The sequence below is a fragment of the Kryptolebias marmoratus genome, linkage group LG3, assembly GCF_001649575.2.
Source record: "Kryptolebias marmoratus isolate JLee-2015 linkage group LG3, ASM164957v2, whole genome shotgun sequence".
Classification (NCBI taxonomy): Eukaryota; Metazoa; Chordata; class Actinopteri; order Cyprinodontiformes; family Rivulidae; genus Kryptolebias; species Kryptolebias marmoratus.
The window spans coordinates 11740279-11756241 of NC_051432.1; the positions used below are offsets into that span (position 1 = coordinate 11740279).

At 42.8% G+C, this 15963-nt stretch overlaps 1 protein-coding gene across 2 annotated transcripts; it reads right to left on the reverse strand.

The window, feature by feature from the left end:
* Positions 1 to 626: 626 nt before the first annotated feature.
* On the reverse strand, positions 627 to 12373 carry LOC108245429 (WW domain binding protein 1-like). 2 transcript variants are annotated; one of them, XM_017432739.2, is made up of 6 exons: positions 11870 to 12373; positions 8843 to 8887; positions 8509 to 8547; positions 7334 to 7484; positions 6785 to 6946; positions 627 to 5939 (listed from the first exon to the last, which is right to left on the reverse strand). In XM_017432739.2, exons 1-6 carry the CDS (start codon positions 11918 to 11920, stop codon positions 4933 to 4935), a joined length of 1455 nt encoding a protein of 484 aa, XP_017288228.1. In that variant the 5' UTR covers positions 11921 to 12373; the 3' UTR covers positions 627 to 4932. The 2 variants fall into 2 exon arrangements, with proteins under 2 accessions (XP_017288228.1, XP_017289034.1); XM_017433545.2 differs by having other exon boundaries at positions 7334 to 7481; positions 11870 to 12372.
* Positions 12374 to 15963: the final 3590 nt, after the last annotated feature.

Genomic DNA, 15963 nt, shown 5'->3' on the forward strand with positions numbered 1-15963 from the left:
AAATTGAGAACTCGCCACAGTGGCGTGTGTGTTGATCAAATTCACCCACAACTTCGAATATTTACCCGCATTTGGCCGGTGGCGGGTGCTAATTTCCACCCCTGACCACAAAAGTTGTAATCCTGCTGGCTGTGATAAACACAGAGAAATGTGTTGTTTTTGATCTCTTGGCTGTCTGAAGAGGTTTCCATACTGTCTTTTTCTCAGATACTGTTGAGTTTTGAAGCAAAACACCAAATTGGTGTTCAGTGCAGAGGACTTACTGTATGTTTTTGCAGCAATTACACCCGAAAATAAAACCCAAAGGGTCTTGATGGAAGATTTTGACAAAAAAAAGGAAACACAGCAACCCTTCTCTGGGCCACTTGTCATTTTAGCTGACTTTTAATCCCAAAAAACAGCTGCAGAGTGTCATCTTTCATCTGCCAGAACATAAAAAAGACTTCTTAAATAAAGTGTGACAAACATAACTGGTATGGTGTGATAAGGGTTGCTGATACGAAGAGCTAAAAGCCGAGCAACACTGATGGTGAATTTAAAGTCTACAATTCAGAGCAAAATGTTTGCACCAGGGAACAGCTAAAGATGTGATTATCATCAATAAAAGCTCACACGTGTGTCTGGTAGCATATTTATTGTGATAAATCCACAGTTTTTGTTGAACAAAGTAGCACAGCTGTTTGCGTCAAACCAAATCGTAATGAGTCCATAAAAAAACAAAGAATAGAACGTCTTAAAAAGATGAAACTTCCATCAGAAGCAGATATGTTTTACATCAAGATAAACTGGCTTGACATACAGAACGCTGGGTATTTATATATTCAAGGTTTGACCGTCGACACTCATCGTAAGCGACTATTTTAACAACTTCCTCGCACGCACGACACAATAAAAAGCTGCAGGTAGAAGTGCACAGAGACGGCCTCAAAGATCACCACGTGTTGCGTAAATATTCCTCTGAGCTGCTCCACACACACACACGGCCACGAAGACGCTGCTTCACATTCTGCAGCTTCACGGTGACAGGAGAGAGGAACAACTGGGAGACAAGGAAAGGAAAGAAATAAAAAACACAAAATCGTCTTGAATCAACAGGTTTCGACGGTCAGTCCTCGGCTGGCACAAGCTGTGTTGCCGTAGGCTTTAGTTTTCTACATTTCCAAAATGAAACGGTTGAAATATTAAAGTGTTTCCTGTCTTCACAGGAAGAAATGAACAGTCCTTCACAGGCGAAACTCCAGCGAGGTAACAGTCTTGCATCAGGCCTTGGCTTACAGTTTTGAGTTCCTTTTTTTTTTCTGTACACAATAGCTGCTGACAAGGTTAAAAAATAATCTGAAATTGGAGGAGTTTGGTTTCAATTTGGAACAATCTGACTCCAGTTTGTGCCTCTTGATACTGATATTTTTTACATAATATTAATCCCTAATGTCCCTTCTGTACATGGATGATATAAGAGATTTGAAAAGCTTTCAGTTTATTTCAGTATAACGCTGTTTAAACAGAACAAAGATGTGCTGATGAATTTATCTTTTTGCACTGAATGCCATTAAAATGGAGTATTTTAGGTCAAAGTCTAGATTTAAAGACAGCAAATTCAGACACTGAACTTTCATAAATACAAACACAACACTTAAAAAAAGTTTTTCTGTATTTTAGAGAATTTTATTTAATCTTTTATGTCCTTAAAAATAAAGTTAACTGCATCAAATAGTATACCTCCTTTCTATGTTAAAAACTGACAGGTCATTTAAATTAAAAAAAGAAGAAATTTTGCATTTCTCTCCTAATTGCAGGCATATATTTCTTTTAATTGCAAACATGATTGCAAAGTTATTAGGTTGACTAAATCTTTTATTCAAATGTAAAATAATAGAATTTGTTCAACTCAGCTGAGTTATTTTTAGAGATGTTCCTTTAAGGTGTGTGATAAGTTGCACAGAAGGGAACCTGACAATAAAATGAATAATTACAACTAAAAATAAAAGTAAAAAAATCACTTTTGTTCATTAGGAATAGAAGGTTAAGATGGGAACTGTCTGGGATACGAGTATTTATATATTAACGAGCAGAAACTGTGTGATTTCATGCAGACCAGGAGGAAAGTCTTCAGGTTCTTTCAGGTCAGGTCTAAGGATCAAATAAAACAAGAGACAAAAACTGGAGCTGAATATAAACAGTATAATCCACGTTTGCTTCTGGGACAAACCCTAAAGAGATAGTCCGGTAATTAGTGAAGTGATCTTTTGTCAAATATTTATCAACAGTTTGCACCTCATGAGAGGTGACGTCAGTCATAGAGCACAGAATATGAATTCCTCCAGGTTAGCCACAAAATACCTGTTGTATTTTGTTTTTAAGACTTATATAATACCTCTTTCTCAGAGATGCCTTACCAGTGTGAAACATTAACTAATATTAATGATATTTGTTTAGTTTGTCGCCGTTTTCTTAATCAAAGATGGCCGTGTTATAACGCAAATGTGGATCTGCTGAATGGATCGTTCCGCCTGATCAGCACATCTGGTCCATCGACATGTCTTCAGACTGGATCGGGATACAGGATCCTGTAAGCTAAAGCCTGAAGGAGAACAGGATCCCTAAAGGACGCTTCCAGGACAAGTTTCAAGTCCTGTCTCCTGGTTTCTAAGACTTCTGCCATTTTGTACAAACTCTAAGACTGACGTCAACTACTGTTCTGACAGAGAATCACCTCAAAAATCATCAGACTATCCCTTTAAGCCAAAGGCATCTAAAACACTTTTTTTGTTTTGTTTTTACAATCCGGGGCCTGGGCCCAGCACAGCTCATGGATCTGTACAAAGAGGTAAAAGTTTCACAACAGTTTACTTCCTACCAACCAGCAGAAACTAGAATAAGGATAAAGTGTGAATACTATTGCTAAATACAGATTTGTTTGTTGTTGTTTTTTAGTAAGTCTCACATGTATTACCTTTATCCCATAAAGTGGCTACTTAGCACTGTTAGAAACATTTGCTAATAATTTGCTAATCACACTTTAAAGAAAACACACACTTTTTAGTAGTAAACTACAGAGTGGCTCATAGAGTATCTGCATTTAGCTAGGCACCGTAACATTTGATTAACACACACACACACAAGTCAAAACCAATGCAAAAGGAGAGAGCATCGTTTAGGCATAAAGAGACAAAGAATCCACTTTTGCCAGCAGATGAAACAGTCTGTAAGCTCTGGCTCGCTGAAGAAAGATAGACCTTCAGACGTTAAAACAAACCTTCTCACGGTTCTTTTACGCGTTATGTTCATACGCTGATCATATGGTTACGACACCGGACGGTTAAAAGTCAGCTTTTTTTTCCTTTTTCACAGCGAAAAGGTTCTCTACTCATTACAACAGCAGCAAGACAAAGAAGTACGAAAATGGGTTTTGAGGCATTTTCTGTTTCTAAGACTTTTGATTGGTTGGTTACAGGCCATGTCCCGAACGGACCCAATGCGGAGGCACAAACACAGAACATGCAGGTGATTTTACAGACAAACACTGAAGAATACCGCAGTCCCTGTAACCCACCCAGCCTAGCATTTCTTGAAGGAATGCACGTCACCCACCACCTTGCTTTTTAAATTCTAAACGAAGCTCTTACCCAATCTGTTAGTGCTTGGAGCACGTATTGGGAACGACTCTCAGCTACAACCACACCAAATTTAAGATCAAGTGTCTGTATAAAGTATTAGCGGATGCATATCCTTTTACATTCATTATTTGTGACAAAATGAAGCTTTAGCTTTAGCGTACAAACAGTCCGTCCAAGGAGGACTCCGATTCAAACAGACACAAAGTCAAACCCTTTGGTCGAGCTAACAGTCTGAAACAAAGTATTAGGATCATAAAACCACAGCTCGGCTAAAGCCAAACATTTCAGGCAACGATTCCGCCTTTCCGACATTAAGACACAACACACTAGGAATTCATCAGTTAAAATTTATGTTTTGATTTTTCTCGTAAAGACGGGCTGAAGCTGCTGAAAACCTGATTTGTTGTAATTTTTTTGTGTTCCGTATGTGTGAATCCAACTTCTTCTTCTTCTAAAAAAAAGTGCCCACAGTTATAGATCCTGTAACATGATGTGAACATGTTTTGCAGGTCCCTGATTGGAAATAAAATGTTCTATAACTTCACTTCAGGGAAACAGTCAGCTATTTATTAACATCTGTTTAGGTTTTGTTTTCTTTATTGGTTTGCATTTAACCTACATGACATTAAAGGTGTGAAGCGAGGCAATAAATACTAATCTTTCCGTTGCATTAATGAGTGTTTCGCTGTTATTCCAACACACTCTGCGTGCGCCGAAACAACGATTTTCGCCCCTCTCATTTGACTTATACTGATACCGTATGTCTTAGGATACAAAACTATCTAAACAATAATGAAAACAATCGTCTGTCATGTCACAGGGTCGTTATTTTTTGGGTCCTTTCTTGATCGTTGATCTTGCTATCGCTCTCGAACACCTCCCAGTGAGCTCCTGACGCCGAATGCAAGCCAACGTTTCATGAGGGGTTCCAGCTGACAAGGCTAAAAAGGCCACTTTGACAGCCTTAAAAAATAAATAAATAAATAAATAACAGTAGGGTTGGTTTGCAGGCAGCAAGACCAACACCTAAAAGAGGCAGGTCCTTTCCCTGCACAGAAGAACAAGGATACCTTCACCCAAGCCAGGAGCTGAAGTACATTTTTATTAATATTTAGACTCTTCAGCTGCCAGGTTCTCCTGGAGTTTCTCGTCAAACACAAGGAGACCAAAACGCTTTGATGCCTTCCGTGCCTCCACCATCGCGGCAAGACGCGGAAGACTTTTCTTCGGTGATTTTCACCTACTGGTCTCGATCCGTCAGGCTGCTCCGGCGCGTCGACGTCTCGTTCTCGTTTTGTTCGATCGCGGCTCGAACTTACGAGGACTCCACGGTGACGACGACCTCGCCGTCCCTGCAGGCGACAGCGCCGGACGGAGAAGGCTCCTCGCAGTCGTCTGGGACACACGGCCGGGCGGCGCCCTTGGCTCGGCGTGGCGCGTCCACCCTCCCTCCTCCTTCCTCTTTCCTCCCTTTCTCAAGGTGTCCCTTGTGAGGCTCCTCGTCCCCTCGCCTCACGTGACAGCGACACACCTCGATGCCGGAGTCACCTGTCAGCCGTCGGTGGCGGAAATGATCCTCTTCATCCTCCTCATCTTCTTCTTCTTCTTCCCCTTCCTCCTCCTCCTCCCGCTCTTGTTTCGCCTGCGAACGGGGAGACAGGGTTTTATCGTGAGGCGGGCTCTCGGTTTTTGCTGTCGGAACGAATGCAGTGCCGAGCGGGTCAAGAGGGTGAACCCGACCAGATGGGTGGGAGGACAGGAGGACAAGGGGGGACAGAGGGAGGCGAGAGGCGTTTGAAGGGTGGGGGTGAAGAGGGAGTGAGAGGGTTGGACGGGGAGAGGAGACGCCGTCGCCAGAGGAACATCTCTGCACCGGGATGACGTCGGGAGCCGCCGCAGGTATGAGGTCAGGCGGAACTTGAGACGAGGGAGGCGAGGGCCTCGGCACGACGGCGAAGTCGCCCCCCGCCTCGCTGGGTGTGGACACGCGGCTGCTGTCGTACGTCTCGTCCGTCACCTGGATGGAGAAGGAGGTGCTGGAAGGGGAGGTGAGGGAGCAGGACTCGCAGGAGCAGCTCGTGTAGTTGTCGGAGCTCTGCGAGGAGGTCAGAGCACTCGGACCAGGTACGGGGCCCGCGGCCGGGCCCGGGCCCAGGTACGGGGGACACGGCTGCCGGTGGTGGTGATGATAGGGGTAGGAGGAGCTGGGGCCTGCTGTGGGACCCCCCTGGAGGGCAAAGATGGCGCTGTACGGCGGAGGAGGGGTGCTGGGCTGCGCGGCCACCTCCTCGTAGGAGGGCAGCTTGAGGGAGGTCAGGAAAGCTGCGGCGAAAACAGGAAACATAAACGCTGAGGTGGAATCTGTTGGTCTTTATACCGGGAAAAAGAGTTTTTATTTAAACAAAACACATCAACAAACGTCAGTTTTTATTCTTCTCTGACTTGAAGCCCAAAGAGAAATCAAACAGCTGTTGCTACGGTAACTGAAGCACTAAACGATTACATCTAACAAACCTATTAATTAGGATTTTTTAATGAAGTTTGCTGAGCACTAATAAAGAGAACGTTGCTTTTATTATAGAAAATATATAATTTTATTATAGAAGATGGTATTTGTGTATTTTGTTATATTTGCACACCTGATAAGAATTGAGGCTGTGTGAAAAGGATACGAACAATAAATATTTTACCTGTTGCAGATAGCTTTCTAAACGACCACAGTTCCTGTAAATTAGTTATTTTCTGACAGTTTCGTGGTTAATCTGGCAGAGGTATTGTTCCTGCTGGAAGTGCCCTAGGCTGCACTAGAAGTGCTACAGCTAGCTGCTGCTCTAGCCACAGAATTTATAGAGAGAAAACTTTACAGCGATGTGAAGGTTTACAAAACAGCATTTGCATGAGCCTCTGTAAGATTGTCGAGACTAGAGATGTGGACGGCAGCAGTCCACTTTGATCGTCAGTCCACTCGGAAATAAACTCTATTCTTCCAAACTGATGTTGTCTAAAGATCTATCTACAGCAGGTAAGATATTAATTGTTCGTAGATTTGGATATGGCTCAATCACCAGAGCTATTTGCTGATAGATCAACAAATGTGCACCTCTAATTTCAAGTCGAGATGGTTTTAAAACTCTGCGAAAAGGACATTTAAAGGAAAACAAACGTACTGAGGTCCAGCATGGAGGACGGGTAGTTGCACGCTCCGTTGTAGGCGATCAGATTGATTTCTCTCTGCCTCTGCTGCTGCTGGATCCTCAGCTTGGCTCGGCGGTGACGGTAAGCACAGAAACAGCTGAAGAGGATCAGCAGCGTCCACAACAACCAGAACCCTGAAGAACAGAAAAAAAATTAAAAAACAGGCAAGGCCGTCGGGGTTGAAAAAAATAAAACGAACTGCAACGTGCCGCTCAGATACAAAAAGGTGCAAACGGTTATCCCAAAAAAAGAGACAGAGAGAAATGCTTCGTGTCTCCGATTTCACGCACCATCGTCTTAGGATTCAAATTTAAAAGGACAGATTTACAAATATGCAACCCTCAGCTGTCTCCTCCATCCATCAGCGGAGGTGAATATGAATTGATTTTTACAGTTCAAACAGATAAAATAAATCAAACGGTCATTTACAGGAAGCTGGAAACAAATTGCCTGAATTTATTGCCCGATGCGATGAGAAGAGTCACGAGAGAGGGGAGCCAGAAGCCCACCAGCTGACTTACACCAGAGTTCATAGTAGTATGTACAGCAGCCCGTCTCTCCACAGCAGTGTCCCGTTTCACACAGGTAGCCTGCCTTGTTGTTCACCCCGGGACAGTACTTGGGACTGACGACGGGCTGGCTGCCGGGGCCCGCGTGATGCTTCACCACCTGCTGGAGGAAAGAAAACACTGCAGCATCACCGCCACGCTGAAGCAAGAAGAGCTGCTGCCATCTGTCGGGTCCTCCTCATGCAAACCTACATTTGATCGCTGTACTGGCTCAGTATGAACAAAAAAGAACTCAGTCAAAGTATCGCCCACTGCCAAAGGGCGATGATGTTTTTGCCCGTGTTTGTGTGCCCGTCTGTTAACAAAATATTTCACGAACAACTGCATGAATACTAAATGAAACTTGCAGAAACTAATCATTGGATGTACGCCTATAACTGATTTCCCTTTGGAGTCAGCCCAATTCAAGATGGCTGCCACAGCCAGCTGCATTTAAAAAACACAAAGATGGCTGTAACTAATTCAGTTTTACTGATGTTGACCTAGGATTTGGTGTGGTGGTAGCTGAGACTGATCCCCAACACATATTCTGAGCGCTCACAGATTGCGCAACAAATTTTTTTAAGACTTTGCCATCAAATATTTGGAGTCAACTTTGTCTGTCTGTTAGCAAAATATCTCTTAAGCCACAGGGCTAATTTTAATGAAACTTTCTGGAAATAATCACTGAATGTGAATCTACAACTGATTAACCTTTGGAGCCAACCCAATCCAAAATGGCCACTACAACTATCTGACCTTGGAGAACACAAAATTGACTACAATTCAATCCGTTTTACAAGAATTGTGCTAACATTTGGTGTGGTAGTAGCTGAGGATCATTCACAACACATACTTTAAATGCTACTTTCTGCAAAAGATTTTTGCCTAAAACTGTAACATCAACTAACGTGGTCAACGTTCTTTGTCTGTTAGCAAAATATCTCCTGAATCACTGGACAGATTTTGATAGAACTTTTTGGCTTCGTATTTACAAGTGATTACCATTTAAAGCTAATCCAATCCGAGACGCAGCTAATGTTATTGAGCAACACCAAAACGACTATGTCTCAGTCATTTTCACGGACACGGAGCTGAAGATTGGCGTGGTAGTAGCTGAGAGTGATTGACAGGTCGCCCTTCCTCACCTTATCAATTGTGCTCATGTCGATCTCCTTCACAGACACCTAGAACGAGACATAAAAAGGACAGGTGCATCTAAATGAGGAGGCAATGCACAAAACAAGCCACGTTAGGACGCACTCAAACATTAAAGACAAAAAGGTCGACTATTTTCAGATGAGTTCAGGCGGCGAGTAGCTTTTTAAATCTGTCATGTACACAGTTTCCACAGTGTTAATGCATCGCCATACCAACAACTTTGAAAAAGGCTCCGAGGCCTTTCTTTTTCTTTCTTTTTTCTTTTTTAAATCCACGTTTATTATGCATTGTTGTGAAACGTTTAAAGGCGGAACGTCTTACCGTGGCGTCTTCGTTCGCCACCAGTCCCTGCAGGGACATGGTCATCTGATGAAAACAGGCACAAAGACATCGTGGTTAGGACGGAGCAGCGCACAGAAAATCACATGACATAAAACGGCGAGGATACCTCCGCTGTGCTGTCGGTTTATGTGTGAGAAAGCACGACAAACGGGCGGCGTGCCACAGGTTAGAAGCTGCTGACCGCTTCCCTCCCAGCTTAAGGAAAGATTTACACGGTTTTTGTGGTTGAAGGTATCGGACAGAAGCCGTCAGATGTCAGATATGTTCATGAAACCGACCAGCTCCCTTTCCTATTTCTTTTCTCTTTGAAACACAAACATTTATTTGTGCAAAACTGTTATAAATCTAAACAATGGGAAGCAGCCAACGCATATAAGAATCAGTGATTAATCTGTCAATTAGCAGCTTAATCTATTAAATAAGACTTGCTCTACTTGCATATAGGACCTTAAATATAAATCTGATCATTTAAAATGCAAAAATAAGAAACAAGTTATCACCTTGAATAACTATCTGATCTGCTGCTCTGCATTTTGATGACTTTGATGACTAAATAAACTAAGACTCTGAATTCCTAAGGGATGCTTCAAGGAAGCACATTTGTTTGATTTTTTGAATTTGAAACCAAGTCAGTCCAGGCTTCAAAAAAGGCCACAACCAAAAAAGAAGAAAAGTGTTTTATCTTTAATGTTTAGCAAAAGCAAATGCCCGAATAAGCTGCAAGAAAGGAAAGTTTGTGTTGTTATAATGTCAGCGCCAGGGCTTTTTTTTTTTTACTGCAAATATGTGTTGACTCTGAATATTTATTTGTTGGCTCAGAATATTTATTGTATTTAATCAGGTATTACTGAGCCGTATCAGGAAGAGAAAAAACCTGACTGGTTGACCCTTGATGATCTGCACTGAAACTAACACTGTTTGTACGTTTCTGAGGCTCCGGCTACAACAGTGACGACATCCCTTACACCTCCGCAGAGGTCACGCAGGTTTGCTGCAAGCGAAAGGGAAAATGTGTGTGTGTGCATGCTGCATGTGGCTCTGCTGTCAAAACAATAAAAACGAAGGCACTGCTGAGCCTGCAGCCGTGTAAATTAGTCATGCTTTGTTAAAAACTGACTGCTGCCTGTGTGGTCAGCATGGGAAGCACTTGGTGCGTTCACATGCGTGCCTGCTGCTGCAGACGCAGCATCGCTTGTTGCAACACACACACACGGCCTAATGACAGGGAGCTGAACGCACAGAGAGAGACGCAGACGTTGACCTTTATTTGAGCGCAGCGTCTGAAACAGGTTCTTCAACGCCGGAGAGCGAAGCGTCGTATGAGACGGGTGGAAGAGGAACGCCGGAGCGAAGGAACTCCACGACAGCCGGCGCTACAGCACGCAGAGAAAGAGGCAACAGCCCAGGTTTCTGTGGGGAAATGTGTGGCCATGAGCACACACAGGAACTATCAAGTCCAAATGCGTTCATAAATCAGGATTTCATAAAAAAAACAACGATCTGGAAAAAACTAAGCTGGGTGTAGTTAGTTTTTCACACACAGCTTTTTCCATTTGGTTTTTTGTTAATAAATATTTAGACGATGGGGTCTGTTGTGTGGTTTTGTACACTTGAGGTTAGATTTGTTTTTATCATCTTTAGATAATCTTTATGGCAATGTGCGGCACCCCAGTCCCTCAGCGTGACCTACTGTAACTTTGCCCCGTTCAGAAGAAATCAGGGTCGGTAAGAGCTCGATTCAAGAGCAGGAAATGTGGTGTCATAAAAACTGTCAGGCTGACTTCCTGTGGCAAGACCGCCAACTGGCATCCAACAAGTACACAAGCGTGAGGCGGGTTTATACAGGTTTCCCGCAGAGGCCTGTCGATTAGCCACAAAGGGTTTCCACCTCAGCTTCCTCCAAAGGGAGACTGCAGACACTTTTTAGGATTCTTATGTTTGAATTGCACGTGGCGTGGAAACTGCTTTCCCAGCATCCCGCAATGTGACGCAAAACCACTACATTAGGGGCGATGCAAGGGCTGATTTAGATTTCTGAAGTGAGAGCATCAAACGCTGCCTCCCAGATATCGTTGTTTCCAAGGACGCATTTTTCAAAAACACAAATGCAAAACCAAACTCGTCCCGTTACATGTGGCTGCTCATGAAGGACTCCAAACGCTTTACTGCTTTTCGATATCAGAAATTCTGTACCCAAGACGGAGCGACACAGAACGGTTTGGAGGCGATTTAGTACAAATACAAATTATACATTCAAACGTGGACATTTTTGTCTTCTTTCGCCCGATGTGTCTCTCACGGCTGTAGGACTTGTGGTTTTCTCTCAAATCCCCTCGGAGCGCAGAGAGCGCACACCCAAGCACCCATAAGCTTCAATTATATTTAACCTCTTCAAAACTGGAAGCAAATTATCTTTTTATTTGCCATACATCCTACAATAAAACACTGTAAAAACATAAAAATCCACATGTTGCCAACTGAGTCTTCTGCCGCTCAGTTTGAGAATTTTTACAATGCACCTTGTAGTTTTTGCACACTTACTTTTTAGTCTGTGTTTCTGTCTGCCTCTCTCTGAAGTGCAGTCAGGGAGCGAGAGTTACCACAGAGACCCTAACAAGCCACATGTTTCGATCTTATTTCTTTGTAGAGAGTTTGAGTGTAGGCATTTTTTTTTTGTCTGAGCTCAGATTATTCCGAAGGCGTTAATTGAATTTTTTGGGAAGCCTTTTAAAATATTTTTTTTCCTCCAAAACTGTCCAGTTTCATTCTGCTGTGATGCCGTGGATTAGCAGAACCACTGTCACTCCTATTATTGTTCATACAGCACTGCAGAAGTGGAGCAGACCTTGGAAACCTCCATTCCTGAAACTACATTTCAGATGGAGAGGAACATGTGCAGGTTGTTTGTCAACAGCAGAGCAGGCCGACGGAAGCATGTTGCTCTGCAGAATCACTACAGGCCAGCTGTTGACAGCTGTGTGTGTCTGTGTGTAAGGGAAGCCTTACCTCCTCAGCCTGCAGCCCGAGGCAGAAAGTCAGTGTTTTGTCTGGATCCATGGCGGCAGCCGCGCACCAGGCAGAGCAAAAACAAAGCTGCCCCCAGCGGAGTCGCACGGCTCGATCACCGCCGTCCCGCTCCACAGACACTGTGTCTGTCCGCCATTCTCCCTCCTCCTCCTCGCAAGGATGGATGCGCCTCCGCCTTCCTCCGCGCGCGCACACATACACACACACATACACACACACCGGTGGTCCCCGACAGCCTCCCGGTGCATCCGATGGGCGCTCCGTCAGGTCTCAGTGCGCACAGGGCGCATTAGTGTGGCGGTTCGAGCTGCGCATGATGTCATGCTCCTGCTGCAGCCTCCAAACTCTTTGCAGGCAGAGCCGCGGCTTTGATTGGCCGGAGCTCCCAGCAACAGCCACGCGGAGGCCGCCTCCCTGCCCCCACAGGGCCCCCGAGCCCGCTGGAGCCCCGGTGTAACACCGGGACCCCGGAGACTGGACGCCCTGCGGAAATGTCCCCGGAAACCGTCAGGCTTTTTCTGCCCCTAAAAGCAGCTGAACACTAGCTAAAAGCCAAAAGCAACAAAATACCAGCCAAAAGCTAAAAGTAATTAAACAACAGCTGAAAGTATTAAAAGGCCAGCTTGAAGCTAAAAGTGGCAAATAGCTAACTAAAAGTAGAAGAACAGTAATAAAAGCTTAAAGTAGAAGAACAATAACTGAAAATTAAAAGCAGAAAAAGACTGACTAAAAATAGCAAAAGGCTTGCTATGATGTAAAAGTAGCAAAATGCTAGCTAAAAGCTAAAAGTAATCAAACAACAGCTAAAAGTATTAAAAGGCTAAAAGTAGCAGAACAATAATAAAAGCTAAAATACGCAAAATACTTGCTAAAATAGCAAAAGGTTTGCTATGTTTGCTAGCTAAAGCTAAAAATAGCAAAAGAATAGCTAAAAGTAGCAAAACGCTAGCTATTACCTAAAAGTAATGAAACACCAGCTAATAGCATTAAAAGACTAGCTTGAAGCTAAAAGTAGCAGAACAGTAGCGAAAAACAAAAGTAGCATAAGAAGACAAAAACAGCAAATATGCTGAAGCAGTTCTTCCATGAACTGAACTGACTTGTTTTCAGTCACTTTATTCAAACGCTGCTTTATAAACGTTTACGTTATCAGTAGTTTCCCCATTATGGCTATTTTTAGGTGCAAACAGCAGCTAGCTGCAGCACTTCCTGCGCAGCCTGGGGCACTTCCTGCGAGCACATCACTATATTGCTGCAGGAGTAACGGGGGTAAAGCGAGACTGCAGGTGGTGCCGCAGCTATCTGCTTTGGTGTTGGCACCACTCAGACCTCGGTTTGCTCATCGGTGCAGCCAACAGGTGCAGAATTGTCGGGAGCACATTTTACACGTAACCGACCGCCTATAAAGCCAACTATTTATGGCAACAATTTCTTCTAAAAAGCTCAAATCTGACAAGAAAGCATGGAGCCAAGGTGGTCATGGGACTGCAGCTTTCATCAACAACCGTCTTATTTCAGTGCTTTAGGTAAATCCAGCCCACATATGTGTCAGCACATTTACAGCTGTTTTATTGTTTTATGTGATTATGTGTCTGATTGACTCAAAGGAGAAAAACAAGCAAACTCTGGTACATTGCCAACGATGAGAGCTTTTTGTCTGAATAAGATAATCTTATAACAAGACATTTCAGCCAAGCAATTCAGTAGAATTCACTGTTCTGATTAAAGTGGTCCATTTCTACACAAAGTAGATCTTTTTACTCAACATAAATTGGTGCGATACACTCATAGTCGTCTCACCTCCATCTTCAGTTGGATTTCGCTTCACCTTTAAGTTAGCTGGATCCTATGTAGTGTTATGCAAAATAAAAACTAATTTTAGAAATACAGACTTTCGGGGACATGAGGTGACTTTTCTGCTTCGAAGCAAACCTCCAGCGGTCAAAGTCTTTAACGGGCTTCTGCGACTGTGATGCTCAGTGAACTCATCATTGGTGCAGAATGTGATCCAGCTCATCAGCTGCAGCTGTTTTTTGTTTTTTTGTCTGTTTGTCACAAGAGGGCAGCAGACCACAAGATTCTGCTTTCGAAGCCTTTTTCTCTCGTCATCGGGAGGCTGACAGGAGTTCGTTGACCTGTTGAGGAAATAGATCCGTTCTTTAGTTATGTTGTGGACGGTCGCAGTTGTGTTACAGCTAAAATAAGCACAGCAGCTTTTGTGCTATGCATATATATTTATATATATATATATATATATATATATATATATATATATATATATATATATATTCTTCTGCATTTTAAAGAGATGATGGAGGTCTTTAAAGGGGAATCAAGGAAAACCACATTACATAACATGTTAGTTGAAGAGTCTGGGCCTGTTTTTGTTTAAAATTGGAATTTCTAGGAAAGGCTGATACATTATTGTGGATTAAATGCTGCCTTTTTGTTCTCAGAGTCCTTTTGTTCATCCTTTCCTCTCATCTTAACAGTTCTGTTTGCTGCTTTAACTTGTCACCGAGCCACAGGACTTTACACTGAGTGTCTGAACTTTTTGAAATGTGCTTCTTTATTTTTTTAGAAACTTTATAAGTGAAGTCGAGGGTTAAAAGGTCAACCCTCGACTTCACTTAATGTTTCTTACGACGCAAAAAAAGAAGGCACAAAAACGGAACAATTTTTTTTAAAAGATTACAGACAAAAATGATCATAACTTTGAACTCATACTGCTCCCCGGTTTGCTGTGCATCCCTTTAAGCATTAAAGTGCAGACACTTGGTCATTGTTTTCATACAGACAATGAGACAAGGTGACATAACACACTTCCTCTGACTCATTTCAGCACATTCGTGCATGTAAACGCCCCGACATGCACTCAGTTGACACATGCATGACCAGTGTAGACTCGCGGTTGAAGAAAAACTCGAGATTTAGTTGAAGTAAAGATGACACTACTTGTCACAAACACACTGTGGCAAAGCGTAAAGGAGAAGTATTATATGTTTTGCTCAGAAAATCAGTGAAGGAACGCACGCTGCAAAGCAACAACATCCTCGCCCTCTGAGCATCAGCTGGGGATGACTCTCAGCTATCGACACAGCAAATTTTAGCTCAGCGTCCATAAAACTGTCCAAGTTGTAGCCTTCTTCGAGTTCGCAAAGGTTGATTAGCCGCCATTAGGCCATCTTGGATCGGATTGTCTCCATAAGTTTGTCAATTTGCAGCATCACAGGGGAGAATTAAAACCAAACTGTTGGGTTTTTTTTACATTTTGTCCATTTTTCCCCCAAGGCAAAAGTTAGCAGTTTCTGTTGAAATAACTGCACGACTTCTCTGTACAAACAGACGCCGACTTCTTTAATTGTGACACAGCAGCGTGTCTTCTCTTTTCCTTTTTTCGGTGCATCTCCCACTAGAGTGGTCTCTGTTTTTAACCCACAGAGGCGAGACGATACAACAACAAAATAAATAAATGGGAAATTAAAGCATCAACTGGAAAGATATACCAAAAAAATAGAATATTAAAGAGCAACCAAAAGTGGAAAATTTGTGTTTCTAGATGTAAATCCTCAAAGGAATCCCCAAACCTTTTGTTTGCGTTTCTATGAAACACACAAGCTGAGTTGGAAGCTTTTCAACCAAGTATAAAACTTCTATTTTGTCTTTTACACTTGGTCGCTCATAAATTTGTTTAACAAGCATCCTTCTTTCCTCTTTTTTTCTTTTTTTTTTCTTTCTACCCGCTGGTTTTTATTTGCACAATCTTACACAGGACAGGAATTTTCAGTTATTTGTTAAGCCAACAGGAAAACAGCACAATGACAAAACACAAACTGTTTTGTAACAGGGGCGGTCACAGCTCACACCGTCTTTTGGGTTGGTTTTTTTTTTCAGTTTTTGACAGTTGTCCAAAAAGAAAAAAAAAGCCTTTAAATGATAGTAAGGAATGTTTCCTGTTGTTACTCGGATGTTGTGTTATTTTTATACCCGCCTATCAAACGACGAGCCTGACAGTGATGTCACATCGGAGAGAAAACAAGAAGAAAAACATGAAAAAAAAAAAGGGGAACCTT